A 27988-nucleotide genomic window follows, 5' to 3' on the forward strand; every position below is an offset into this window, starting at 1 on the left:
ACCCTCTAACCTTGCCAATACCTGCTGTCCACCAAGTATCCCCTGCTCATCCTTTCAGCACATTCAATAATGCAGAACACTTCACATTCCTTAATTTATCACTCTCTCCCAGCTGGACTTGAAGTGACAGATTTATTAGATAGCCATTCTCGACTGCATGTAACACTGCCAGTTGAGGGTCAGCGAGACTGACGGAGTCAAAGCTATTTGATGACCTCGAGGTGATAATGACCATACAGGAGAGAAGGACGCCGAGGAGGAGAGAGATGGAGATAAAGAGACATGGGGAATGGTGTGGGCAGACGATAAAGGAGACAAGGTTGGATGGTGAGAGATGTGGCCAAACACAGACACATCTCTGCTTTGATTAATTGGGAACTGTGAGCGGTTGAAATTCTGTAGTTTTGTGATAAAGTGCTGGACATTTGGTGGGAATATGTTGGACTAAATACAAGAGAAAGTCTTCTTGCTGAGATCTCGATGAAAAGATTGATGCCACTCTCACTCCTGTCCTTTAAATATGAGGCTGGAGCCAGCAGGCTGTTTGCTTAGCCTAGCACGGAGACTGGAAGCGAAGGGAAACAGTTAGCCTGGGTCTACAGAGCAAAGCTAAAAGCCAAAACACCCACCGGTGCCACTAAAAGTCACTAATTATGTAACCATGTCATACTGTATGTTTCTAGTTGCCTGGTAACTTCATAATAACAACAACCTTCCTGAAGGTCACTGCACCAAGAAGCAGTCTAATAAATGTCTAACACAACTTTTTATTTTTGCATTTTGGTTTTTGGATGGTGTGAACAACTGAAAAACAATCAGCGACCTTTACAGAATTAAAGAAAATATTTACACAGAACAAGACCAGCAATTTTCGGTCTTTAGCTTAGATTACAGTAAGTGGTCACCTGGTTATAACCTCATATTTAAAGAGAATGATATTCATCTTTATTTGTTTTCCAAAAAATGAAACCATTTACTTCAAGCGTAAATAATAAAAGACAAAGCTGGAGCACTCATACAGTCTGGCCTGTGTAAATAAAGGAAAACCAAGAGAAGTCATGCTAATAATGTACAAGAATAGCATCCACAGCTTTAGACATTATACAGACAAACAATAACGCAATGTCATGCAATATAATGACACATTCAGATGACACACGTGGCCTACATGAAATGTTCACACATGTATGAAATTATGTAGGCACATGGACAGATGGTATATGAATGTGTATCAACATATTTACTCTCTATAAGATGATATGTATATAAATATAATAAATATATCATATATAAATACTGTAAATACTTGTTTCCATTTATTTTATCTATATGAATGAATGCACGTTTTATTTTTTGTATGTTTCATGTGCACAAAAAAGACAGGAGACATGTGGAATAAGAGCTGGGTTAAGGTATCCCATCATAAATCAGCTGCTGAAATGATGCTGTCCTGATTCATTCCCACTTGCACACTGAGGAGGCAGAAAAAGCTCGGGCTAAGGATGCTCTGTTTCTGAGGCACTGCCATCCTTTGGAGAGGAGGGGGGTTGGGTATCTCCGTTTTCTCACGACCTGATACCGGCTGCATCGTGAAAGGACAGGACCGTGCAGAAAGGAGCTGTTCTCTCATGACTCCGACCTCAGGGGGTTGGACTCGCGGTTCGCCGGAGCCCGTCATTGGTGCACGGGGGTTAAAGGACGAGAGTTTGCCGGCGCTCGGTCCAATCGCGCGCCGAGGTGTGGCTCCGTGAAGGCGGGGTCGCGGCGCAGGGGCTGGCGCAAGAAGCGGAAGTGTGTTTCGGCTGATCTCTCGCTGTCATTCGGCCACGGTCGGTTTCAGGAGAGAGGGGCAGCTGGCGGCGCTCTGTAGGAAAAAAAAGAGGACATCATAGCGAGAAAACATCCAGAAATCATACGAACAATGAAACCGAGCGAGTGACGCTTGTGACACCACCGCGGCCGAGCAGACTCCACGCATTGCCAAGGTTAGAAAAGCTGTCGGATGATAAATTAGTCCGGATTAGAGGCAGCAGATCGAGAGCTGTGTCATTGAGCAGGCAGGACACGTCAGGAGAAGGGAGAAAAAAAGCTGACCGACCGACCGACTGCACTGTACCAGTCGGCTACCACAGCGCCTCCGAAGACCTCTGCCCGTCGTACCCGCTCCTTCAAGGACACCACCTCGCTCTCAGTCCGACGGAAGGATCTCGACAAAGACATCGCCGAGGTCGCAGGTGGTGATCAGAAGGTGAAAATACATTTTAATCGCCTGTATCCAGACTCTCCAGCTAGCTAGCTTCCGTGCTAACGGTTAAAAGCTAGCTAGCTAACGTTAGCAACGGATGAAAATGTTAGCTGGTCAGCTAACATCTAGTTTATTTAAAACGCTTGACTGTCGACTGTTACATCAAGTAAAATATAAAAATAACAAACAGTGTGTGACCCTATTCAGTGGACACATGAACTTAACTTAACTTAAAGCTAGATGTGGTTCATTTTAAGGTTGGACTCCTGGCAGCTGTCAAACAAGGTCGAGTGTCTTCTGAACGTTAGGACGGTTTATTGCTAATATTTTCAACAGTAATTGATATTTTCTGTTGCTGGGCTTTTATTTGGTTCACATTGGGGATAATTAATTGTCTGTCAGTGGATTCGCGTTAGGAAATCGTCTCCAAATGTCGAGTCGACACAGCAGTGGTTCAAGCTACACTGGTGGCTGCCAGCAGCTCAGCTGTAGCCTCACAAGCAGGCAACGTCACGGGGTTATAATTAGCTAAAGTGTAATGTATTGTTAACTGACTGGCTTTTGTCATCTCTCCAATGTGATCATGGTGTAATGTTTAATGCAAAAAAGACCATTCATGACAATATTGTGTGATTAGAAGTTCTGTAAGGGTGTGAAACAGACTTCACTGGGGAAAAAAGAGGTTTTTGCCACTAAGAGGTTTCTGTGTCCATCACCTAGTTGTTTCTAAATCCCTTGATCTGTAGTGGAATGAGAGAGGCTGACTGCTAACTCAGTACATGCCATCCTGTGTGCTCTTCTCTCAATAGGACCATACGATCACGGGATAGTATTTGTGTGTGGGGGGAGAAAACAAATGGGGGATTACGGGTTTGGAGTCCTAGTTCAAAACAACACTGGCAACAAGTCTGCATTCCCGGTCCGAATCCACCCGCATCTGCAGCCCCCACACCATCACCAAAATGTGTCGCAGAGCCCTGCTGCTTTCATAAACAGCACTACAGCCGCAGGGAATGGCACCACAGGAGGCTCTCCCTGGCTCTTCCCTGCCTCTGCCACCCACAACAGCGTGCAAGACGAAATCCTGGGGGGCCCAGAGAAGCCCAAAGCACAGCAGCAACAGGAAATGCAAGAAACGCAAGAAAAGCAGCAGCTGTCCCCTGGGAGTCACCAGGAGGGTGGAAGTGGTGGTGGGATCATTTCAGAACTAGAAAAAGCCCGGTCAGAGGAAGCCAAGACAGACAACGGCACATCTGAAGGAAGTAATGGAAAAGAGAAGCAGCTACGTCTCGAGTCTCCAGTCTTGACAGGGTTCGATTACCAGGAGACGTCTGGTCTCGGGGGAACTGGACCGGTCCAGTCCAGCACAACCTCGTCATCACTTACTGGCTTCAACAACTGGTCAGCTGCCATCCCGCCGGCACCATCAACCATCATCAATGAAGACGTCAGCTTCTTCAATCCGGCCTCCGCTAACAATGGGCCCCTGCTGTTCCAGAACTTCTCACACCATGTCAGTCCAGGGTTTGGAGGAAACTTCTCCCCCCAGATTGGACCGGCTGCAGCCTTGTCCCAGCACCACCCGGCTCCACCTCCACACCCCCACTTCCAACACCCTCACAACCAACACCAGCAGCATCGGCGCTCTCCAGCCTCTCCACACCCTCCGCCACCCTTTCCGCACAGGAATCCGGCTTTCAGCCAGTTGCCGCACTTGTCCAACAGCCTGAACAAGCCCCCGTCCCCATGGGGTCCTGCAAGCTACCAGAGTCCCTCTCCCTCCCCCGGCTCCTCCACATCCTGGAGTCCTGGAGGAGGCTATGGTAGTGGTGGCAGTGGATGGGGAGGGTCTCAGGGCAGAGATTATCGCCGAGGCCTCAACGGGGGGATGACCCCTATCAACTCTATCTCTCCATTGAAGAAGACCTTCCCCAACAACCACGTGGCATCCCAGAAGTACGCCCGTAACAGTCCTGCTGGCTTCAACCCCAAGTCCTGGATGGATGATGGAGTTGGTCGTAACGATAACATCTTCCCATTCCAGGTCAGTTTGTCTGTGATAGTCTCATTATTTGATTTTAGCAATAAGTGGTGCATACACTTCCTTTCATTAACTGTAACCATTTTTTCTGTGCTTGAGTATGTGTCTGTATGTTATCTGTGTAAATATGTATCAGTAGTGGCTACATAATGCCCAAAAAACGTAATGTTAATATGGTATTTGTGTTCTATCTATTTTTAGACATAGGGGAAGGCATGGATTTACATGATGCATTTGTTACCGTGTTGGCTTAGGAATCAGTTGTTCTGTATTTCCACAGCTCTGTGTCCCTGATGATGACTAATATGGCTCTGTCACTGCAGTGTTGTGTGCCACGTATCCAAGCTGGGGGGTTGGAGAGAGGAGTGGGGGGAGGCGTCAGGGATGGAGAGGAAAAGATGGGGGCAAGGATATGGAAATGGATATTAAAAATGAGGAAAGAAAGATATTATATGAGGAGGATGACTGCTGGTGTAGATGAAACAGAATGACAGAGACTGACATGTTACACCATGACACACCACTAAAGAAGAAAACATAATTATGTATAACAACATAATAGTTTTAATAAAAGTTAGAAACTTAAAAAAATATATAAAAATACCAAAGGTAATACCATAAATTCATGAACCAAGCTCTATTCTACTTTTTTCATAAAGCAGGGTATCAGTCTATTTCATTTTGTGAAATGGAGCCTAATGATTTTTCTGGATTACCGCTTTGGTAATCACTCAGGTTTGTCTAAGCTGATAAATCCTAGCAACTCGTTTTCAAAATGCCACCCTGTTCACATTATAATTTTGATAGCTGGGCCCACACACAGAGAAGATGGCTCAAATAATTGTATTATCACACGTAGGAATGGGCTGATTTGATTGATGGAAAGAGGTAAAGGGGCACGGAGATAAAATCATTTTATTGATCTTCCTCATGACTGATTGTGTTGGACATTACAAAGAGGTGGGGGTGAAAGGAGAAAGGCTGCTTTTGGCCTGGTAACCCGATGAAAGGTTTCTTAAAGTACAGTGCATATCCTTTGGCCTTTGCCTTCTGACCCCTGGATAGCGTTCCTTCATCAACTGGCAGTCAGCTCTGTCAAATTGGCTTCTGGGCATTATTAGGTATTGGTTGCTATCTGTTCGCTCATCTTGGATGGAATAGATAGTGTTATATTGAGTGTTAAATTAGTGCTTGCCTTTGTTGTTTCAGGTGTCTGCCAATAGTATAACAGCATTACTATTTGGCTTTACAGACTACAAGCGAGGGACTACTTCATTTTTTTTCATGCCATCTATGGAGCAAGTAAAGTTCGATTTCATTAAGACACTTTCTTCAAAAAAAGAACTGACATTCTCCAAACAGGCAAATTAGCTCAGCTTAATATTTTAGAAAGTGATGCTGGCTTTGACCCTTTCAGGTATTTGCTTATCTCCATTTGGAGTTAATGACTCATAGTGCACCAGAGGCCAAACAGTAAGGACGTTGTACTAACATGCTTTGACATGTCATGTATTTTTGCTGAGTAAGTAGCAAAGCCTACCTCTGAGCAGCTATTTGCCTTTACATAACTGTCTAATTGTTGGAGGTTGGCATGGGATCAAGTTCATATTTGACCAACTCCCAGTCTTTAGGACTTCATCGTCATTTATTAATATTAAGAAGTTATGTCAAAATGTTGATTCTGTGTCTATTTTAAACAGTCAAGATCTCCTTCAGTTATATCCCCATGTTAGATTTTACCTAAGCATAGTATTGCTGTAGCTGCATTACATTATTCTTCCTTGTGGTTGTATCAGATCAGCTAAAACATAATCCTGCTGCCCTCTTGTTCCTTCAAGGGCAGGCGGACGATGGGCGTAGTATGAACTTACTATGTTTGCATATATTATATTATACGCCTGCGTGTGAATGATTATGCAAGTATAACCAATTTTCAAAGATCAAAATTCAGCATAAGTCAGATGGTAGCAACTGAATATGTACATTAACACACTTTTAAATATTGTCTTACACTGTACAATATGAGGGAAATGTTTGTCTAACTGGGGTGTTATTTTGTGCTTGTTTTACGGTTGAAGGATCCACTTGTGATTATTTAGTGTATACACTAATGAACCATAAATCATGCTGGAGATGACTGTATGCTTCCACTTCCCTGGTAATTGAATTGGAAAATGTGTCACTGTGGTGTGCGCATATAGATCATGTTGCAGTGTTGAAATGGTCACTGTAGAAACCGCTCTTAAATTATTACACAGGCAACCAAGTGTCAAGTTTGTTTGTCAGAAGCCTTTGTCAGACTTGAATGTTTATTTGTTGGTATACTATACCATACTAGTTGGTTTAGGGCATTTTTTGATTCACTACAATTTAACCACCATTGCTTACCAGTGATCCAGCCTAAACCATTAGACCAATAGCTTGCAACTGCCTTCAAAATGAAATTAAACCCTTTAGCTAGTGTAACTCTGAACTAAAAATGCTTTATGAGGAACTGTTGTACAACTGCCTCACATAGTTTCCATTTTAGCACTGATACAACAGACAAAAGACCCATGGCTTTTGCTTTAATTTCCATTTTTCTTTGTGTACAATCAAAGTATACATCATCATAGTGTCTGCTTGTTCACTTTTGGATCAGATGTGACCGTAAAACAGCTCTACACAAATCAAAGCAGGAAGATGCTCTTCACTAGTAGGAATAGCAGTATGTTGCTGTGTGGCAGCAGCTTGCTGCTAAAGCAAGGATCCCTCACTCTGCCCACTTTCATGGGATTTGGCATTGCCCTAGGCTGTGACAGTCATTTGTGTGTATACGTGAACAAATGTGTAGATGCAATTTGAGAGCAAGGCCATTTGGAGGACAGTTCATCCAAATTGCTGCACAGCACCATGGCACTGTGTTCCAGTACTTTTACTGTCGTAGCAGCAGGCTGTGTCACTGCTGTATTAGAGCAGCTTTAGTATTTGGGATGGGCCCCTGGCCAGACACACTGTTGCTAACTGCTAATATACAGGTCACATGGTAACTAGCACTACACCAGAAATGTATACTTTTTAAAGGAAATGAATCCCTTCATTGGCTTCCTTGATTTTTTTTTTATTTTTTATTTCCCATTGTTTCTTTGTTCTCTAATTCCTCACCTGTGAAATTTAAGGTCAGAAGCCTGCTGTGGTGTCAGGTGTTCTGGGCTGATTCGGATCTGTAGATTTGGCCAGTGACCAGGTCAAGACCTGCAGGGCCTGGAGGCAAGTAAGCCAGAACAGGATATTGTCTCAGTAAGCTACCTGGGTTACTGTTGGTTACGGCTCCTCACTGTTTGTGTAGCCTGTATTTACCTCAGACCTTTACAGAGCTGCTATATGAAGGTACCTTATTAAACCGTCTCTTCAGCCCTGCAGTGGAAACAAATGTTGAACACCTGTTATCTGACTCAAGCTTTCCGTGCACTGTTACATTGCTCCTGTCAAAACTAAGCATTAGGGTTAATGTGTATGCATTGTTTATGTGTGATTATATACGCAAATATTAGCCTGCTAGTCTGATCAAAAGATAATTCACTAAAACACCATTTGTAGTAACAGGCATTCAAATAAATTAAAATGGTAAATTAGGATCTTATGAATAGTTAGTGAAACAGTTTTAGGTCATTGAATTTCTCTGTTATTTAGATGAAATATCTCACATCATGGCTTAAAGCGTATTTCTCTGCAAGTAATTTTAATTTAGCTTTCATTCAGCAGTTTGTACAATAAAACATTTTATCGATTTGTTTTTTAAAAGGAAGAAAGTCCCAACATTTTTTCCTTTATCCATGATCTGCGCAAGCAAATTCCCTCGCATGCACGTACATCACCAGACTCTCTGAACTATAGGAGTCTGAGGTTTCAGCCATTACCCCTGGTCATTGTGACACTGGTGTTAAATGGGAGAAATGTTTTTTAGACTAATGAGCGGCCTGAGCAGCATTGGCAAGCACATAACTCTCATTGTGCCCTTCTCACACCCTTGACAGACACACTAAAACAAGAAGAAAGCGAGCTTGTCTCTATGTGCACGTGCCTGTGGGTGCACGAGCCCTAATTAGTCCCTGGTCTATGTCTTCTGCACATGTGTTTTAACAAAGAAAAAGTCTATGTAGAAGCAGTTATAATGTATTTAACCTAGCACATTTTCTATAATAAATACGTCCGTTTATTTTAATCTCCAGGCACTGAAATTACTGCTGGAGCCCCGGCCTCTGTCACTCCTGTTAAACCCTAAATGTACATATACACACACAATTCAGCTAACACTGGGCAATAGGTTGTTTTTGACAGTTAGGGGTATTTAATGTCATAACAGGCCTTTGAAATGCTTCGACCAGGAAGAAACACGATCACAAGCATCAAAAGCTCAGCCTGCTTCCCTTTCCTGCCCTTCGTTCTACCCTTTTTACTTTGCCTTACCTCACTACTCGTGTTCCCTCTCTCCATCATTCCCTTTCTTTCATCTGCCATTTTCCCCTTTCCCTTCCTTGCTTTAGACTTCCTCTCTCTTTGTTTGTTGAAGCTCAAAAAATAGCAAAAAACTGGAGCTTTCCCATCAATGAATAAGAGATGGAAATAAGCTCACACCTCTTCTAAACTTAAAATCATATTGCTCCATACCCTGTTACTTTCTCCACTGTTCCACCATCTACACTTGAATTTTTCATTAACAAGCAGGTGACATGGAGGATTAACATTAAAACGAATCACCTATAGTACACTGTTTTTAATCATTCTTAACTCCACTACATGTCATCTAAATTTGTTCGTGGTTGGTTATTTGTGGTATTTAAGATTGAAACTAGTCTAGAGTTGAGATGGTTATCTTTTACATTAACGGTAATTAAATATTCACCCGGTGACGTAGTGTGGAATTGTATGCATGTTCAGCAGCATCATTTATCTTTCAAGCTTCAGGCAGAGTTCTGGTTAACTCCATTCACACTAGCTCAATTTATGGCATGTTATACTTTGCCTAGCAAGCTCGCTGATACAATTACGAATAAATTTTCTTTGCAAATGTATCCATCGTGGAGTTTTTTAAATTGCCAGTCACAGTATAACGGGGTGTGCCTTACCTTTTCCCATCCTATTAGCTTGAACCACACTGCATCATATATATTACTATTTGTTTATCCAAGTACACTTAACTACATTTCACTGGGTTCAAAGCCCTTACCCTCACCTACAAAGGTCAACTCAACAGCACCGGCCTACATGTACTCGGGTCTACAGTCTCTACAAACCTCCCGCTCACTGCGCTCTGCAAATAAACAACGTCTTGTGGTCCCCTCACCTCACTTCAAAAGATCCCAGGCAAAACCTTTCAGTTCTGTGGTTCAACGATGGTGGAACGAACAACCAACCTCTACTCATTCAGCTGCCTCACTCTCAACTTTCAAAAACTTCCTGAAAATACAACTCTGCATAATTTTTTCTGCACTTACAAATAAATAAAGAAGAAATAAAAAACCTTGCAGTTATACCCCATGAAAGTGAAAGAGCTTTTTCTAGAGCTCTTTAATTTAAAGTTCATCTCTTTGGAGTAGTCTATTTGCTTGCTTTGTACCTTACTTGTAAGTTGCTTTGGTATAAAAATATCTGCCAAATAACTAAATGTAAAGGAAAATGTAAATTGTGTGCTTCTTGCATGTAGCTAATGTGTGCATTTCTCTGGATAGTAGAAGTTACCATGATTACGTATGTGCATGCTCTGCAATCTGTCAGGCATGAGTATTTTGCTGGTCAGCTGGCCAGTTGCTGAGAGAGAATGATGCACAAATCTGATGATTAATCACCTTCTGCACCTCTCCAGGCTAATGCTTAGCAACAGCAACATCCTTTCGCAACAATCCGACCTCTTATCCACCATACTGTTTCCATCTCAGCCACAAAATGAATTCAGCAACATAACAATAGGTTTACATTGATTCCATCTCAGCTAAAACAGCTAATTAACAAAACATGTACACAAGATGGAGCATAAGTTGAACTATAAACATTAGAAATTCACCAAATACAAACTGCAACTTGGTGTATCTGTATGTATTTATCTTTTTATTACATGTCTGTGTGCTCCACTGCTATAGGATATACAGCACTCAAAAATGGTGGACACTTGCTACAGTAACACTTCTGCCTCCTGTGTCTTTGAATGTTTGGTTTATTTGACCTGATGCAAGTCCACATAAGATACTGAGGCGGATATGAGAGGATAATAGATATAGTCTGGCTATATCCCTTTTGATATTTACTTTGAGGGAGAGTGTGCACTAGGTGTGTTCTTCTACCATATTATCGGTTTTAGTATGTTCCTTCAGTCAGTGTAGGAAATTTGCATTAGACCAAAAGGTGGTGAAATTTGGACTGCAGCTGCCTGTTTCACCAGCCAGTGTGCCAGGTGCATTTCAGCAAATGAGATTTTAGAAATAGCTAAATAATTCTGGGACCCAGTGCACCAGAAAGTGAAAGTGCCTGTGTGACTGAACCTTGCTCGTAGGTGTGTTTTTCTTAGCCCTTTAGCCCCTATGGAGCTCATGGTGTAACATGGGTCTTTTTCCCTAATGTAGTGTTCTTCTAGGCTGTTCTCCACACACAATTGGTTGCAGTTTGATGCAGGGGTGTATACGTGTTTTTGTTTAAAAGACAAGAACTTCATGGAATGAGTGACCTTTTCGTGCAGGTTGAAGACATGTTGGGTAATTCTTGTTTTGCAAGGCATGTCCATTATCATGTCATGCGGAGTGCAGAGTTGACTATGTAGTCATAATGTCAAACTTTTTGGAAGAGAAAGGGATGCAGAGCACCACAAACAATCCTCTTTTTCTGTACGTTGTGATTGTAGATTTGTTTTGACTTCTCATAGCTTGCTTTAGGGGGCTGTCATACATGATGCCATGATCCCAAATTTAACAGCCATGGTAACAAATTAAGTCCCTTTTTAATGTAACAATTCTGCTAGTTATTTTCTGGATAAAAGCTCTTGGCTACAACATCAGTTTTCCTTATTATATCCTATTGCTTTTAGTTATTGGTTTGGTTGACACGAGGCAGGTACCATCAACACTGTAATGACAGTGTTTATACGTTTAGCTAATAAGAGTGACAGAATTGTGTTCTCTGCAGCACCCTCACAGCCCTGTGGTCTGCTCCTCTCTGCTCGGTGGACACATTACCACAAAAAGTAGAGGCAGGTACGAGAGGTGCATGCACCACAAACACTAAAACCCCATTTTCAGTCGTGCTAACTGAGTAAATCACTCACTGGTCTCTTCAAGTATTACTAAAATCCTCTGGTCCTTACAAATTTATAAATTTAGCAGCAGTGCACAGAAATATTTTTTCTCACTCACAGACTAATTTTCACTCAAATATGCAAGTGAAATGCTTGCACTGAAAAGCCCTGGTTTATATGAAATGCTAATGACGGGTTTAGAGTATTGTTTTGACAATATCTCTGCAAATGGCTAAATACTAGTTTAGTTAAAAAGTGCCATCAAGGGTTTTCACTGCTGTACTTGATAGAAAAGATACGCAGCAAGAGTAGGGCAAAAAAATATTTTAGTTGTAGCAAGAAAAAATCATGACATAACATTTTATTCACGATGTTTAACACACTGAGCAACAGCTTGCAGACAGAAGTGTCATTAGCTCTGTGCAATGTGAGAGGAAGGCTTAGACACTGAAATGTGAGGTTGGAGGGACATAAGGCACTAACATCAATGACGAATGTCAAATTGTGTCAAGTGTAGACAGAATGAAACCAAGACTTTGTTGACACGTTGCTGTGAGAAGATCCATGTTGTTTGGTGTGGTTTGGTTGAGGTGGAGTCGAGACAGGTCTTATCAGCACAGCACTTGAAGTGTTTGTGTGTGTCTACATGTTTTTGGTACGTGTGCATATTTATGTGTAGACTCTGTGTGTGTGTGTGTGTGTGTGTGTGTGTGTGTGTGTGTGTATATTTGTGTGTGTGAGAAAGAGAGAAAACAAGTGAGAGAATTCATGTGTGAGGCGTTTGTGTGTGCGTACAGACATACATCAGTATGGCAGGTATGCCAAGGATGCCCTTGTTACAGATGACAAAGCTATTGCTCAATAATTTGTTTGGTTCCTGCTCTGTTCTGCTGCTTGTTTTACCGTCGACTGCATTGTCCTTCCTTATTGAATAAAAATAAATGCGAATAGTCAAGCCAGTTTTTCATATTTAACTTGTGAGTAAGTAAACTAAAAGGAGAATTGCATGAAATCTGTATTTAATGTAATTAGTACATGGAGCAGGCAATAAAACATTTGTAATGCTTTTTTTTTCTCTCTCTTTCTATCTCTTTAGGACCGCACCAGGTCATTTGACAGCTTCAACATGAACACTCTGGAGAGCTCCCTGATTGACATCATGAGGGCTGAGCAGGACACCCTGAAAGGTGAGGATGCCTCTCAATCAAGAACTATCCTTTCATTTTACATCATGTTGACAGCAGAGACGTAGTGCATAAAATGTAACGTCATGTCTTGTCATTGAAAAAAGGAGGAGACGTGTTGATCTCAGTGTGTATTTATAGCAAACCTGTGACCAGGTTTACAGATAACATGTTTTTCCTAAATAAATCTTACATAAATATTAATACTATAAGTGGAGTTAATATTTTATAGTTTAGCTCCAAAATAATCGTTAGGCCCCTGAAATCCGCAATACATGATATTGTGTTATGGCAGATTATATACTATAATAAAATTAAATGTACCTCTTTTCTACTCATAGACAAAGTACCGGACATGCATCATAAAGATGAGTGTGTATCTTACTGGCCAAGTTTGACGTTGTAGTGTAGTGCAGTACAATAAGTATGACCTTTTTCTTTTTTTTGTGTGCACTTTTTGTGAAGATGCTGCAGAGAGAATACAGGGCAGGTGGGTGCTGAGCCTTTGTGTTTAAGAGGGGATTTATGGGAGCAATTAGAATTCTCACTGGCTTGAATTGCAGTTTTTGGTCATCATTAGTTTTAATGATCGTAGCCTCAAACAGAGTCTCAAACAAAACAATTTCCAGACACAGAAAAAACAAAAACTGTGGCACACATTGAAAATTGTTGTTCTTTATTGACATTAAGTCACCAGAATGAACACATTTTCCACCTACTGGGATTAAAGAAGTGTGAAAGGAAGCATTGGATGTGTTTGCAAGCAATCCTAAACAATAGAGATATTAGTTTGTTTCATTTCTGGGTCAGTGTAAATCTCTGAATTACTGCTCTTTGAAGCTCCCCACTATAAATGGTTTTGACAGTATTTATTGTTTTTCTTACAAAGTAGAAAGTGACACTTAACGTACATTTTTGGTCAATGGGTAGTTTGCTGGTAGTCAGTGTTTATTGTTCTAGCAGCTGTAAGTGTGAGTAACCAACAGAAAGTTCTCTAGCCAATATTAGCTATTGGTGGAGAGAGGGAGTAGCCTGTGGGTGTACTGTAATTATTGTAATGATCATTGTCTCAAAGGAAACACCTTTTGATTTCTCAAGGCTCTAGCTGACTACAAAGGAAGTAGGTGGGGCACGTGGGGCTTGACTGGCTATGGACTAGTTTAAGTTGTTAGATATTTGTTCGTTTCTCTTCATTCCTGAATAACAACTACTGCACAACCACATATTCTTGTTTTGTCACAGTCGGAAGCACTAGAATTCGCTTAACATGGAGACATGAGTGGGCTTAAAGTATTAAGTATTAAAGATCTCAAAATAGCAGTGACAAGATACAGTATTTTACTGCTGTATATATCATATTTTACTTTTATTGTTTAAATAAAATATTAAATGTACACTTTGCTCTATATTCTTCAGAAAAGGCACAGTCATGTGAGACACACAGACCGGTTTTACTACCAGAATAACAAGAGGAGTGAAAACTCGGAGCTACAGACACTTCACTATCACCTCCTCTGTATACACCCACTAGGCTCTGCCACATCCAGCTGAGATCTAATGTTCTGCTGTCAAACATTAGTAAATCTTCTCTCAATATTAAGAAAAGGAGACTGTAAGGTTCCCTCATTAGCCATGTTTTGGTATCCTAGCTCCAGCCATGTTGGTACAGATTTCTTGGTACAGAGCCTGGCACCAGAAAACAAAACAAGTTTTCTTCCAAACTGAAAATCTTAAGCTTATCTAGATCTCAGAACATATAGGGTTCTTACATTTTTGCAAATCAAGTTTAACATGCGTAATACTGGCCTCAATAACTTATAATAGTTAAATGTGAATTCTGTGTTACAGCCGTGGTTATGTTTTTTAAATTTCATTCTATGTTCCTCCAGTTATTTGTTATAATAAATCATATCTATAGCACATCTACCTTTCCCATCCCTCCCTTATCTGATCTTTCTCTCCATCTTTCTTCCTCTGTCCTTTTCAGAGTTGCTCTTGTGCAGTGCCCCATTGTTTGCTGCTTTCACATGATGCATCACACATCACATCTTCCTTGTCTCTTTTTATGTCACGTAACCCTTGGCCTGATATTAAATATAATACCATTAGCTCCTTGTTTTTGTAATTACAGTCCTGACTTGTACAACGCTGTGCCAAGTGTAGCAGTGACTTAAGTGAGTTATTTACTTTTCCCTCACAGCAAAGTGGAAAGAAACATAATTACTGTGCATTTTCTTTGAGCGCTTCAGTGCTGACTCTTATTTAGGCCAAGTGACCCTTTGCTCTCTGCTGCTGTCACACACACACTTGTATGCACACACAAATATAACAAACACAGACAGCATGCATTAATAAGCATATTTAGATGCACATATGCAGAGCACAGATTTGCCATTCCTCCAGAACATATTGAAAAAAATAAGAGAAATGAAGCAAGGAAACAGGCGAGACAAAATGTCTACGGTAGAAGTGACTTTGAATTGCTTCCAGCATTGTCCTGACTGACAGAAAGGATCCCTCTGTTCATCCACCACGGACACACATAGGCGTGTGGGGTTTTAACTGTTACTGTACTGTACATGTACACAGCCAGCAGCAGCATGCAAATAAGGCCCATACAGAAGGTGCACATAACCCAGCAGATGCACAGAGATGTGGTGTGCTTACGTGCCTTCACACTTGCTTCTCTGAGACTATTAAAAGCTCCTAAAATCCAATATGAGTGTTGTACTCAGATGGACTTTGATTTGGGGCTGTGCACAGTATATATCAGATAATTGAGTGGTTGATTATGTAGTGCATATTAAAGGAACTGGGTTTGCCTGTGTAATCTGTTTTTAGTTGGCATCCATGATTTTCTTTGAGCGTTTTACTGACTGGGTGACTTTTATATTTTGATGCAGCAAATGTCCTGACTGTAATGGAAAGTGTTTTAATGTATGTGAATCTATAGTGGAAAGGATAGCAGCTCTTGGGGACAAGGGTGGTCCACCCGGCTTCCTGTGGTCTGTGAGTTCTCCGTTTTATGCACCACCATCTACTGAGTTCTGTGTGGCTCAATAGGCAAAGTGTGGGGGAGGGGCCAGCAGTTTCTTATGTGACTGAGGCACTGGAATGCTCCAATCACAGGGCGGTGCGTTCCCGTACAACAATGGTCGTACTATTTCAGCCCTTTCATCTCATTATCCCTTTGCAACAAGCGAGCCTTGCATAACTTTGAAGCTTGTTTGGCATCATAGCATGTATTTGTGAGGGTGTGTGTGTGTGTGTGCGAGGGAGTGCGAGATGGGCCTGGCAAATGCCTCAATGTAAAATGTATGGTATGAGGTTCACAGAATGAGAGAGAGAGACAGACTGGGAAAAGGAGATTGATGGTAGAGAATTGTTGGTGGCTCCACAGATGCAGTCTGTAATGAGACTGATGTGGAAACAACACTGTTTACATAGCTGTTGAGGCCAAAGCCTATTCTGCTTTAACACCTTCAGTGAACTTTTAATATGTGCTTCTGTATAAATGAGCTATTCAAAACTAAAACAATGCCCCTTTATTAGGAGTATGTGCTACACTAAGTACAGAATTGTTCTTCTGTTGTGGCAATCATCTAAGACAGTCTCCACATGTAGAGCAATGTTCAAGAGCAGTAGCACAGTCACAGAGTGTGACAAATTAGGACACCTTGCTTTTTGGTAAATATAAATGGGCCCTAAACACAAATCTGCTTGTTAATTCTAAAGGCCTGACGTCAGATATTTTGTGTGTATTTGTGTTTGTTAAAACCGAAAATCTTGTTGTATTTCTTTTGAATAGAATCATCAATTTATCACAATTAATCACATATAGGAGAACAGGAATATTAAACATTTCTGCTCTGTGTCTCCCTGTGCAGGTCGTCTGGGGTTCCCCCATCCTGGAGGGGACAACCCTCTGCCCCTTAATGGTATGTATGGTAAACTACCCATGGTTGTCCAGGATTTACTTATAAAGATGTTGAAATTAAGAATTTTAAATATTGTGACTAACAGATTTTGTCAATTGCCAATTATCACCTGTCTTAAAAAAACATAATTGACTGAAGCTTTATAAGTTCCTATACTACAAATACTCTCCCTCTCCTCCTGAGTGGACATGAAGGATGACTCACTCAATTCTACTGACTTTTATAACACAAGACTTTGCTCTTTGCAGGTGTCATTAGGTTCAGTAGGTGGAGATAGTTGGAGTTGTGTGTGAAATAACCTTGAGTCCTGTTGGGCCTCACTTTCCTGGGATTGAATAAAAATAATTCATGAATGAAGAGAAGAATGAAAGAAGAAAAGCTGATAGCCAGAGAAGGTAGTGGTTTGGGGAGCCAGGAAATAAGTGGCTGCACTAAGGGATAATGTGAACAAGAAAAATGGCCTCAGGTTGAGACTTGATATGTATACGTGTACTCTAACCTTTTCATGTTTTATATTATGTCTCTCCAGTTTTAAGGTTTTTAGCTTTACGGTTTAGAGTTGACATCTTTTTGAAGATTTTTGGGGCCATATAGTAGAGAAGCAGACAGTAGGTACTGAAGGGATGATGTAAAACAGACTCTCATTCAAACAGGTGTCCTAGATTCCCGAGCTGCTGTGATGCCCCCGCATATAAGGCTATTGATTCTAAATATTTGATTCTTTTATATCTGTGTATAATATCAGATCGCTATATATTATATAGCACAACTAATTTAATTAATTTCTGTTGCAATGATAAAAAAGCACCTTTAACTTGTATATACTGTAGTTAACCCTGTGTTCTAAAATTTGTTGAGAAACTTACTGCACACTGCAGTTTGCACAACAGCAGTTTAATACTTAGCTACCTCACCCTTGCACACTCTCTTTCCTTTATCGTTGTGTAATTATGTTGCTGTAGCTTTTGGCTTCTGGTCTTAAGCCAGAACATAAAATAGGAGAGGCCAGTAGTTTCTTCATGAGATCGCTGGATCACATGGTGAGATCACATGGTCACATGGTCAAGAGCTGTCATCAATCCCTGAGACAGATGGTGCCAGTGGAAAGGCAGCGGATAGAGGTTGTTCACGAGAGAGAGAGAGAGAGAGAGAGAGAGAGAGAGAGCTTTCTCTGTCTCATAAGCATACACAGATTGCATTGCCTATTCTCTTGATCTTTCTCGCTCACTCTCATTTTCTCTCACCCCCACCCGGCCTTTTATCAGCATCTTTCTCCATCTCTTCTATTCTCTCTCTCACACACACAAACACACACTCACATACATCTTATTATAGTATTCTCTGCTCTCTCTCTCTAGCTGTCTTTGACCTTACCCCCAGAGTTGTCCATGTCCATGTGGGTTAGAAAGTCCACTGAGAAAGCAGAGGATTATGCCTGTGTGTTCTGGTCACTTCATCCTCTCCATGCTCTTACACTTTTAGATCGGTCGATTCTTCAGTCTCTCCAGTATCCCTGTTTTAATTTATTTCACTTCAGCCCTGTGCAAAGAAACATTATTTCCCAGCGAGTGCATTAAATAGAGTGAGTCTTCCTGTGTACACACATCACAGTGAACCATATTATGAGCTGATGGACCTTTTCTTAGATGGGTTATAGACATGTTCTAATGCGTAAAATGATGGTTTTCTGCTTAAACTAAAAAAATGACCATTATAAGCAAGGCAGTATAATTTTTTATGAGACAATCTTACAAAGAGCAGGTCACTGTTCCCTTCCTCCCATTACTGATTTTGTCCTTAGGATTGATTAATAGCTTTTCAACTGTTTTTTTTAAGTGAAACTGTCTTTAAAACAGCATTCAATTATCACAGTCATACACTGATTGAATACAGTCTGGTATTAGAAGTTGCTATGGTGGTTTCAAAAAGCGAGTATTCAGTGGTTATTGTTTCCCTTAGTGCAAACACACAGCAGTTACCTGTAAAAGTTCAACAATCATCAACGGCACCACCAGTTACCAATTATTTTTCCCCGCATTGGTATCGGCAGCAGAATGAGTAGCATATTAATCCCTTGTTGAGGAATTTGGGAGTTTAACTAAATCCTTAGTTATCACCAGTATAACGCTGTCCATAAAGGTTAACTACTACATGTAACTTTCTTACCCACATAAGAAACTTAAAAAAGTCATTTGGGCTCTCCTTAAGAAGCCTACTTGCTGTATATTATGTTTCTCAGAAGAAGCCTCACAGCTATTTCTTATAGGTAGTTTAAATGTTCCTGTGCTATTTCTGTCAAGGTTACCAGGGTTCAGAGCAACTACAGCGCAACTGTTTTTGAATCTCCTCTTTTTATTTTTAATATTAATGCTATATAATTTTATCCTTTACCTTATTTGTGTTTTGGGTTGTGTATCTATTTTGATAAAGCAACACTAAAAGCAGGGTGACAAGTGTCCATCCTGCAGCACAAAAAAAAACATCCTCCAGGTTTTGCAGTGCAGTAAGAAAAAGTTGTTGTATTGACATGACATGCCAGTAACATAGCCCACAGCTCTAATATAAATTGCACTTTTTAGACTAGTGTCAGTAAATTAGTATGGTAACAGCTCCACAGGCTGGTTGTGATTTATGCCTGATTAATGAAATAGAGATTGGGCAGTCGGACAATGCAACATCTCTCTATTGTAGTCAACCACCTGGCACTTGTACAGTGTATAATGCATCTATTATAATCCTCCTCTCCTTTGATTTGTCCTTATTCCACATGCAGCCAGGAATTATAGCAGAAGACGAGGTAACATATAATGATGGTTATGTCCCTTTTTCAGCATAAATTCAAGCTTTTAAGCTGTCTTGTTATGATTTTATTGGTAATCGTTCATATGCTCTCATAAGTTTTGAATGACTGCACTTTGTGTCTGTACAGTGAAATGACACTTCTGTCTGCATGATTGTCTCAAGTGTGTGAAGTGATCTTATGCATTTTTATTCTTTAGTATGTGTTTCTGTCATTACGCTGGACTCTGCTTGCATTTCCTCATTTTTACACGCATTTGTAAGATTGTCAGATTGTACCAGTTGTCATCACATTTAGCTGGAAGTTAATGAGGCTACACAAAGTGTATATAACTTACAGTGCAACCGAAGCGTGACACATGACCAGACAAAGTCACACAGCACATACTGAAAGCAGAGGTTAACTCTCTTGCATAAATCTTTACAAAGCAGCTCAGGGCAGGTTGTACGGAAGCAGGTATAGGCCAGAGAGGGCTTAACCTCTACAGCACACACATGTCCAATCCACTATAGAACAATTTAAATGTGCTCACTGAGAGAACTACTGTGTTTACTGTGTTCAGTCCTCCACCGACAGTATGTCCATGGCCATATGTGAGTCATGGCAACTAATTAAGAATCAAGAAAGCAGTAGGAACAGCACATAATATGACACTCTATACTTTCTTGTTCATTACTTTTGTTTTAGTCCATTTCCTTTAGCTATGACTCTGATACATACTTTAAAAATCTAATAGCTAGCGCTTAACTGTCCACCTCTTGATTATGACTGTTATTATGTTTAACCTCACTCCTGTGTTTTATTTTCTGCAGACAGCACTAACTTTATAATTACTATAGGCTTTTGAATACATTTATTAGAACTTACACTTATACACTTATAGAAACATTAATAGTAACTTCCAACAGTGTATATGCCACACTGTGCTCAAGGAAGTACAGTACGTTTTAATGGATTCCCAGTAATGCACATTTCCTTACATGTCTCAGTTGCATACATCTAAAAGGAATGTTTTCACGGTCAAAAAGTAATATACTGTGCAGTTGTCAGTTACCTTTACTCCGAGCTCTCTCAACGTTAAACAAACCTCCTCTACTCTTTTCCCGTTTCTCTTTTCCTCAGGTCACTCCTCTCTCTTCCCCATGGAGGATGGCTTCCCTGATGATGAGCGTGGCGAACAAGGTCTTGGAGGGCTGGGGTCTCCACACTGCTTTCCACACCAGAACGGAGAGCGTGTTGAACGCTACTCACGCAAGGTCTTTGTCGGAGGACTGCCTCCGGATATAGATGAAGGTACAATAGTTGAAATCAAAAGGATTTATTTTTAATTAAGAGTCATTTTTGTGGAAGGAATATATATTCTTTCTGCTTCATTTCAGATGAGATAACAGCCAGTTTCCGGCGTTTTGGACACCTGTTTGTGGACTGGCCTCACAAAGCAGAGAGCAAATCCTATTTCCCACCCAAAGGTATGTGAAATTGTCATCAGAGCTTATTCATACTGCACTGTATCATCTAGTAATTGTAAAACATTAAGGCACTTAAGTTGCATCTGTGCAGTCTGGTTTTGTGGCATATTTGCTAACCTTGTCTGAACTGTTTTTAAAAGATGATGCCCTCCTGCTGTGAATGCAGAATGACATGATTAGACATTTACAGTAATCAGGGCACTAAATTCCGACATGCTTGTTTGTCAGTGCTTTGTGTCCCCAGCAGCTTGAATAACCCTGCTGTATTTTGTGTAGGCTATGCCTTCCTGCTCTTCCAGGATGAGAGCTCAGTGCAGGCTTTGATCGATGCCTGCATCGAAGAGGACGGCAAGCTGTATCTCTGCGTATCCAGTCCCACCATCAAAGACAAGCCGGTCAGTGAGAACACACACAAACACGCCCATCTGCTCATATTTCTTGCTTTTTAAACTGAATTCTCTATGACACTTGTGCTTATGGCTGGGACGTCACTTTACAAGAAAATCAGTGGTACCTTGTTTAGTGCTCTTTGTTTCTATGGCTGAAACCTGTTGGTTTTATGTGTGGCAGGTCCAGATCCGCCCGTGGAACCTGAATGACAGCGATTTTGTGATGGATGGATCGCAGCCTCTGGACCCTAGGAAAACCATCTTTGTGGGAGGTGTCCCTCGTCCGCTCCGTGCAGGTATCCTTCATTTTAACTTTGGTCCTTCTCAGGTGAATTGACAACAAATGATTGTGTGTAGTGATAACACTTCCATTTGAAGTATATACTTCACATGTGGGTTTTTCTCTTGTCATTTATCAAAAGCCATTGAAATAGTCAGTGCTTTTGTTTTCCTTATTTTCAGTACAGCTCTGCAGTTAATTCTTTGGCATACTATAAATTGCATATAAGCAACACTAAGTACCTATCTTTCACTGCTTATGTTTCATTTCCAATTTGAAATGCCGGCTGCAGAATTCTCTTTTCTGTGATCATCATGCAGTGTGATCAGCTTGTGTTCATAATAAACTTGCTAGAGGGTAGAGCTAAAAGAGGCACTGACCTACACTGGTACTATCAGGAAGTACTCTCTGCGGTACTCGGTGCTGTGTAGAATATTAAGTTCCTTCTTATTCTGATAACAGTGTCATGTTTACTGTGTGTTGGTGTTTACTGCACCACCGTTTGCACTGCTTTAGACCACGTTGTTCTTAGCAGTAAGCACCAACATTAGGTGTTGAGTGAGTGTGTTAGATTTGAGTCTAAATTTTCATGTGCACAAAAACAACTGCAATGTGTCATTTAATGTTTTTACCAAGTAAAGCTAAATTGAACATTTGCAGGGTTACCTCACCCTAATTTGCATATTTGTTAACTGCTGTTAAGAGAGACACAATAACCACTGTAAATATATTTGTTAGGATTTATTGCGGCTATTTTAGCAGCTGTTCACAGGGCACTGCCCTCATATTTGTCCCTTCAAACTCAGCTGAACTTTAATCCATCTGTGTTGATGGCTTTAAGCTCTCAAATCAACAGCCCGCACCAGCTTTGGTGTGTTTGTGCTCACTGGCTACATGGGTACAAGCTTGTGCTGAGCCTGTGTGTGTGTGTGTGTGTGTGTTTGTATCAGTGTAGCCATAGTGTTTATTTTACTTGTCTTTTTAACTCTGTGCATCAAACTTGTTTTTATAAATATGTTGCTCAGCTGGTTCTGTCTTGCTCTCCCTCTGCAGTGGAGCTGGCCATGATCATGGACCGCCTGTATGGTGGAGTTTGCTATGCTGGCATCGACACAGATCCTGAGCTGAAGTACCCCAAGGGAGCGGGGCGGGTCGCCTTCTCTAATCAGCAGAGCTACATTGCTGCTATCAGTGCTCGCTTTGTACAGCTGCAGCATGGAGAAATCGATAAACGGGTGAGTGGAGGGGTGAGAGCTCAGGGTTTTTCAGGCTCCTTTCTTTCTTTTGTCTCCCCACACTTAACTTCCTGTTCTGTTTCATACTCTCCTCACCTTTGCCCCATTTCTGAGTTGTGCAAAAGAGAGAGAGTCTTTTGTTGACTAGTTTTCATTGAAATTTTAAGCATATTGTATGTAATCTTGATTGAATAATAGAAGATCAGTGCACGTAACAATTGTTTTTCAAGTCCTGGTTTCACAAAGAGACAATTTCAATCAAATTCAGCCAAAAAGTCTAATAGTATAAGAAAGATCGTTAGACTATTTCTTCTGTAGGTTCAGTTAGGTTGATGATCACATTCTTATTTAAAGCATCGCTTTAATAGCAGTTACAGTGAGAATTAAACTAACAGGAACAGACGAAGTTGTTAATGGCCCAGGATAACAAAGGAGTTAAGTGCAGGTGAAAGACTCTTATTGAGAACAGAGCTAAAATTAGAGAAATGTGTAAGTGCTTTGTTTTTAGGTGCAGATTAATCCATAACATATCTGTTGTAGCACGAAAACTATGTTTTGCTACAGGTTCATAGTTTAGCTGCTAGTCTGCTGCAACAACCTGGCTTCTTACCACTTTGACTTGTCACAGTAGAAGGTGATAGGTGCTAACATTAAGTATAGAGCTGTTGTGTTTCATTATGCTGTGGCACTGCAAGTGCAGCAGATGAATGGAATTCAGCTAGCATTCACTTATTAGTTTCATTAGTGCTTTACATAGTACACTTTCCTGAATAACGCCAGTTTTCTGTATGTAACAAACACACACACACACACACACACACACACACACACACACATACTCTATATATGTAGCTACGGTTATGACTGATCTACCACAAGTTACTGTCAACAGCTAAAGAATTACATTAATATCTGGAGGTCTGCTGCACAGAGATAATTGACACAAATGTTATTCTCATTTGCACAGTAGACGTGAGCGAACGAGATAACTTGAAGAAGCAGAAATCCAATAGAAATATCTAGTGCAGAGAAGAATACTGGAATAATAGTATGCCACTTTCTCATTTGCATAATTGGTGTGCAAATTTTGTGGACCGAGTACCTTAGTGACATTCACTTGCTAATAGCACAGTCCCCCATTACTGAACATTTGGGAAAAGCAAGTAAAAGGGTGTTTCAGAATTCAGTATCGTTCAGAAAAGGAGCTTGAAATCTGTGAAGAGAATAATTCCCACCTCTGTTTGCAGGTGGAAGTGAAGCCATACGTGCTGGATGACCAGCTGTGCGATGAGTGCCAGGGAACTCGCTGTGGCGGGAAGTTTGCACCGTTCTTCTGCGCCAATGTCACCTGTCTCCAGTACTACTGCGAGTACTGCTGGGCGGCAATCCACTCACGTGCCGGACGAGAGTTTCACAAACCCCTGGTGAAGGAGGGAGGCGACCGACCACGTCACATCTCCTTCCGCTGGAACTGAGCGGATGATGGAGATGGAGAGGCAACAGGGGAGCAGGAGGGCAGGTAGTGCAGGAGTCGCAAATCATTGTACAAATAAATGCACTTTTCTGTTGCTGGTTCCTTTTTGCTCTAATTTCACCGAACATTTTTCCTCATTTTTTAAGTTAATATATATTATCTATATTTTGAAGATAGAAAAGGAAAAACTGGCAGTATATCCAAATATGTCCAGCAAGGAAAAAAAGAGTGTAACATAATTTATTTATGCATTTGATTTTTTAAATATTAGTTCTGAAGAAATAGGAACGTTTGAGATGGGATATGGTACTCTGCTTTTTAATTGGCCTATTTTTCTAAACAATGTATTTGATTTTCATTTTGATACGACGAACCCCAAAACAAATACTCTTAATTTTTACATTGGATTGGCTTCTTTTTTGCAAATGCTGTTGAAACAGTATTGGCAATTCTTTTTTCTGAGAGGTGTGATTATTTTTTTTATTGATACAAAAGGCTCCAGAGCAAATGTGAATTGAAAAAGGTGTTGCTAAAGAAGAGTGCACTTATTTACAACTTCTAAGAGTGCAAATACAGTATATAAGACCCTTAGTAGTTAACCAAAGCTGAATCTTAATCAACCTTTGGAGAACAGACCGAAATGGATTCTTTTCCCTCCCAGATCAAAATGTTTGAACCTCTCTTTTTATGATTTCCAAGACCATACCAATATTTTGATGTTACTTGAAAAATCACAACAAAAATCTAGCGACATATTTGGGTTTTGATCTCCATTTTGACATGCAAAAACTAATACCTCAAACTCAGCTGCTAATGTGCCGAATACAGTTTAAAAAAAAAAAAAGGAAAGAAAGCAAGGACGAAAACATCACCTGCTGCTGTTCTTTCCTCAGAACTATAATCAGAGGGAAGTGATGCAACAGGCAGTGTGTGACGTGACTGGCACAGTTTTGTACTCACTTGCTTCATCACCTCCTTATTTTTGTAATCAAACCCAGGGTTGTGCTATGGACAGAGCAGAGCATCGTACAGTATACAGTGTATTGGGGAATGTATGGCGTAAGGAGGCTACAGGAGAGACAGACAGGATTACTGGTAAAGAGATAAATCCAGCCCCACTCCCCTTCCTCATGTCTGCCTGTGGCCTCTGCTGCTAAGCTAGCAGCTGACAGAAAGCAGGGCCTCATTCGTGGATCAAAACCCGCTTTGTGTGTTTGCACGCAGCGGGGCTTGGCTCCAGATCTTTCAGGACTGAGGTTGAGGTAACTCCTCGAGAGAAGGCTGGTCAAGTGGCCGTCTTTATTGCAGTTTTCACGGGGCTACCACCAAACAGGAAATCCCTGTCTTTGTTTGTTTGTGTGTTTTTTTTAATGCATTTGTGCAATTCTCCCAAGTCTTTAATGAAAAAGTTCTCCTTTGCATCCAAGCGTGAGCTACTTTTAATGAAAGAAGCAATTAAAGTTTATCTGATTTCCGAATCATCAGCACACATTTAAGTCATGAAGGGATTTTGGCGAACTCGCTATCCTTTCTCCTGCCAAGCTAATCCAACTCAGCATCCAGTGTTTTTGAAGCATAAATGAAGATAGTCACTGCAGTGTGCTCTACTACTACACACTTGTGACCCACGTGCCGTTTTTGCAGATCCAATCGGGTGTACCCAGTGGCTTTTGGGAACCAAAGATGGCTGTGCAGTAGTGGGTCATACTGTAGTTCATCTCTCGTCTAGGTTTTTTATTCTCATTTTCGTTCTCATTTCTTCAAGGATGTTTTTCCATAATAAAAATCTGTCACTTCCACCCACGTTTGCTTAACTGTCAAGCCCTGATGGACTCCAGCAAACCAAAGATTGGCCTTGAACACGATGTATTTACAGTATTTAAATATATCTATTTGACAGCGCAGTCAAAACCCATTTGAACACCAGTGGAAAAACAACAGGGCTTGCAGACACACACACACGGCCTCACACTCTCCATAGCTCCAAATGGAAGTGCACGCTGGTAGGCACTAGTTCTTTTTATCTCGAGTAGGTCTGTGTGTTTGGGAAAATTTTAAGATAAAGTGTGCATTCACACGGCGAAAAGTAAAACTAATCCTCACATTTGTTTGACGTTTTAGGTCACTCAGTGGCATCCTACTAGCCGAGCATTTAAATATGTCAGGGAGTTAGTACAGAAACTTGATTATACACACTAGTGAGAATCCTCATATCGGCGTGGTGTCGTTGCACCAGTTTTGCACCCTGGACATTAGTTTTGTGGGTGTGGTGGGTGAGCATTTTAGAAGTTAAAAAAAACTTTGTGAAGAATTTGCTGTTAAATGAGATGAAAAAAAGATTATTTTATACATGGCCTGCTGATTTTTGGTACAGTGTTTTCTAGCTAAATTATTTTGTCATGCACATAAAAACATTTATTATGCACTACTTTTCTAAATATTTTTCTTTTTCCAACAGTCATTTTAGGCACATTTTTCACAAATGGGGAAACTCCTTTTTGCAATACCTCAATTTTTCACATTGTGAAAGGTAGCTTTTGTACTTTTGTTACTGAGAGATCTGCATATATGGAAATGTTCATTTTAAGAAAAAAAAGTTGAGTGATTTCAATATATATTATTTTCAATTATGCTTTTTATACATTTCAGTGCTGAGGAATCTTTACAACTAAGTGCGCACTTGTGTTGATGCGACTTCAGATCTGCAGAGAAGAGACCAAAGTGTATTGCTCTCTTGGTCTTAGCTTTTCGTACACTAGATGTTTCCAGTCAATCTGGTCAATAACAGCATGGCGAGAAGAAAAAAAAAGAAAAAAAAAATCTAAGTTGTAATTTGACATTGATGTTAATGTTTCTAAACATGGCTATACTAGTTGGAAATGGTAACTTCTGTCCTGGTTTCCTCTCCATAGATGGAGTAGAACTTACTATAAGGAGAATGCAAAATTCGGTTCATGCTTAACGCTGAATCTCGTATCAAAAGAATGGATGTTTGGTGTTTAGATATTTTAATATTTGAAAAAAGTAAATATAAATATATATATATAAATATATATATATATTCTTGACCTTGCCAACTAGCACCTATTGTAATCCTTAGCATGCATGACAAAAAAAAAGAGAAAATAACAAGTACATGAATTAGCTATTAAAATTAATTGTTGTGGTGTGCACCAAATGTTTCTCAACTATTAAGTTGTTAAGGACACCCCAAACCCACTCTCACCTCACCTCACCCCTTCCCCCTCCCCACATATTGATCTCCTCGCTTCCCCATTTGCAGACCTCTGCAGGATGCACATGACAGAGAGATAAGACGAGAAACAGGAAAGAATCTCAGTTGATCTCGATTCGGCAGTGCAGGACTTTGAGCATCCTTATAGAACACTGTTTAAAAGACTTGAGAACTCATCCCCGCTGTCTGTCGAGGTGATCTTAACATAGACCTATCTGGAGGAAGGGGAGCTTAAAGACTTGAATGTGGTAAATGTTGCAAGTTAACTTCAAGTTGTTATGTGCAATACTTCTTTTGAACCTTTTTCCAGATAAAGACTCTTTGCAATGTAATTCTTTAATGCCATTTTTAATTGCAGACATTTAATTAAAGAAGATGTTAATATGTTTTTCACAGTCATTTTCTACTGTTATTGTAATCCTTTTCATGCTGGT

The 27988-nt window shown here is 40.5% G+C and overlaps 1 protein-coding gene across 1 annotated transcript; it reads left to right on the forward strand.

Moving 5' to 3' along the window:
* Positions 1-1726: 1726 nt before the first annotated feature.
* cpeb4b (cytoplasmic polyadenylation element binding protein 4b) lies at positions 1727-27985 on the forward strand. The gene is made up of 10 exons (XM_026370378.1): positions 1727-2248; positions 3055-4289; positions 12647-12737; positions 16622-16672; positions 20595-20765; positions 20852-20941; positions 21218-21336; positions 21512-21626; positions 22664-22845; positions 24093-27985. Exons 2-10 carry the CDS (start codon positions 3102-3104, stop codon positions 24318-24320), a joined length of 2235 nt encoding a protein of 744 aa, XP_026226163.1. The 5' UTR covers positions 1727-2248; positions 3055-3101; the 3' UTR covers positions 24321-27985.
* The last annotated feature ends 3 nt before the right edge of the window (positions 27986-27988 follow it).

Source organism: Anabas testudineus, chromosome 14 (genome assembly GCF_900324465.2).
Source record: "Anabas testudineus chromosome 14, fAnaTes1.2, whole genome shotgun sequence".
Classification (NCBI taxonomy): domain Eukaryota; kingdom Metazoa; phylum Chordata; class Actinopteri; order Anabantiformes; family Anabantidae; genus Anabas; species Anabas testudineus.

What these genes read in the sequence shown, in the direction of transcription:
- cpeb4b (XM_026370378.1), top strand. Translation starts at nt 3,102, where the DNA reads ATGGGGGATTACGGGTTTGGAGTCCTAGTTCAAAACAACACTGGCAAC. An exon ending in CAACCCTCTGCCCCTTAATG is followed by an intron (nt 16,673 to 20,594) that starts GTATGTATGGTA and finishes TCTTTTCCTCAG; the next exon opens with GTCACTCCTCTCTCTTCCCC. An exon ending in GCCTCCGGATATAGATGAAG is followed by an intron (nt 20,766 to 20,851) that starts GTACAATAGTTG and finishes GCTTCATTTCAG; the next exon opens with ATGAGATAACAGCCAGTTTC.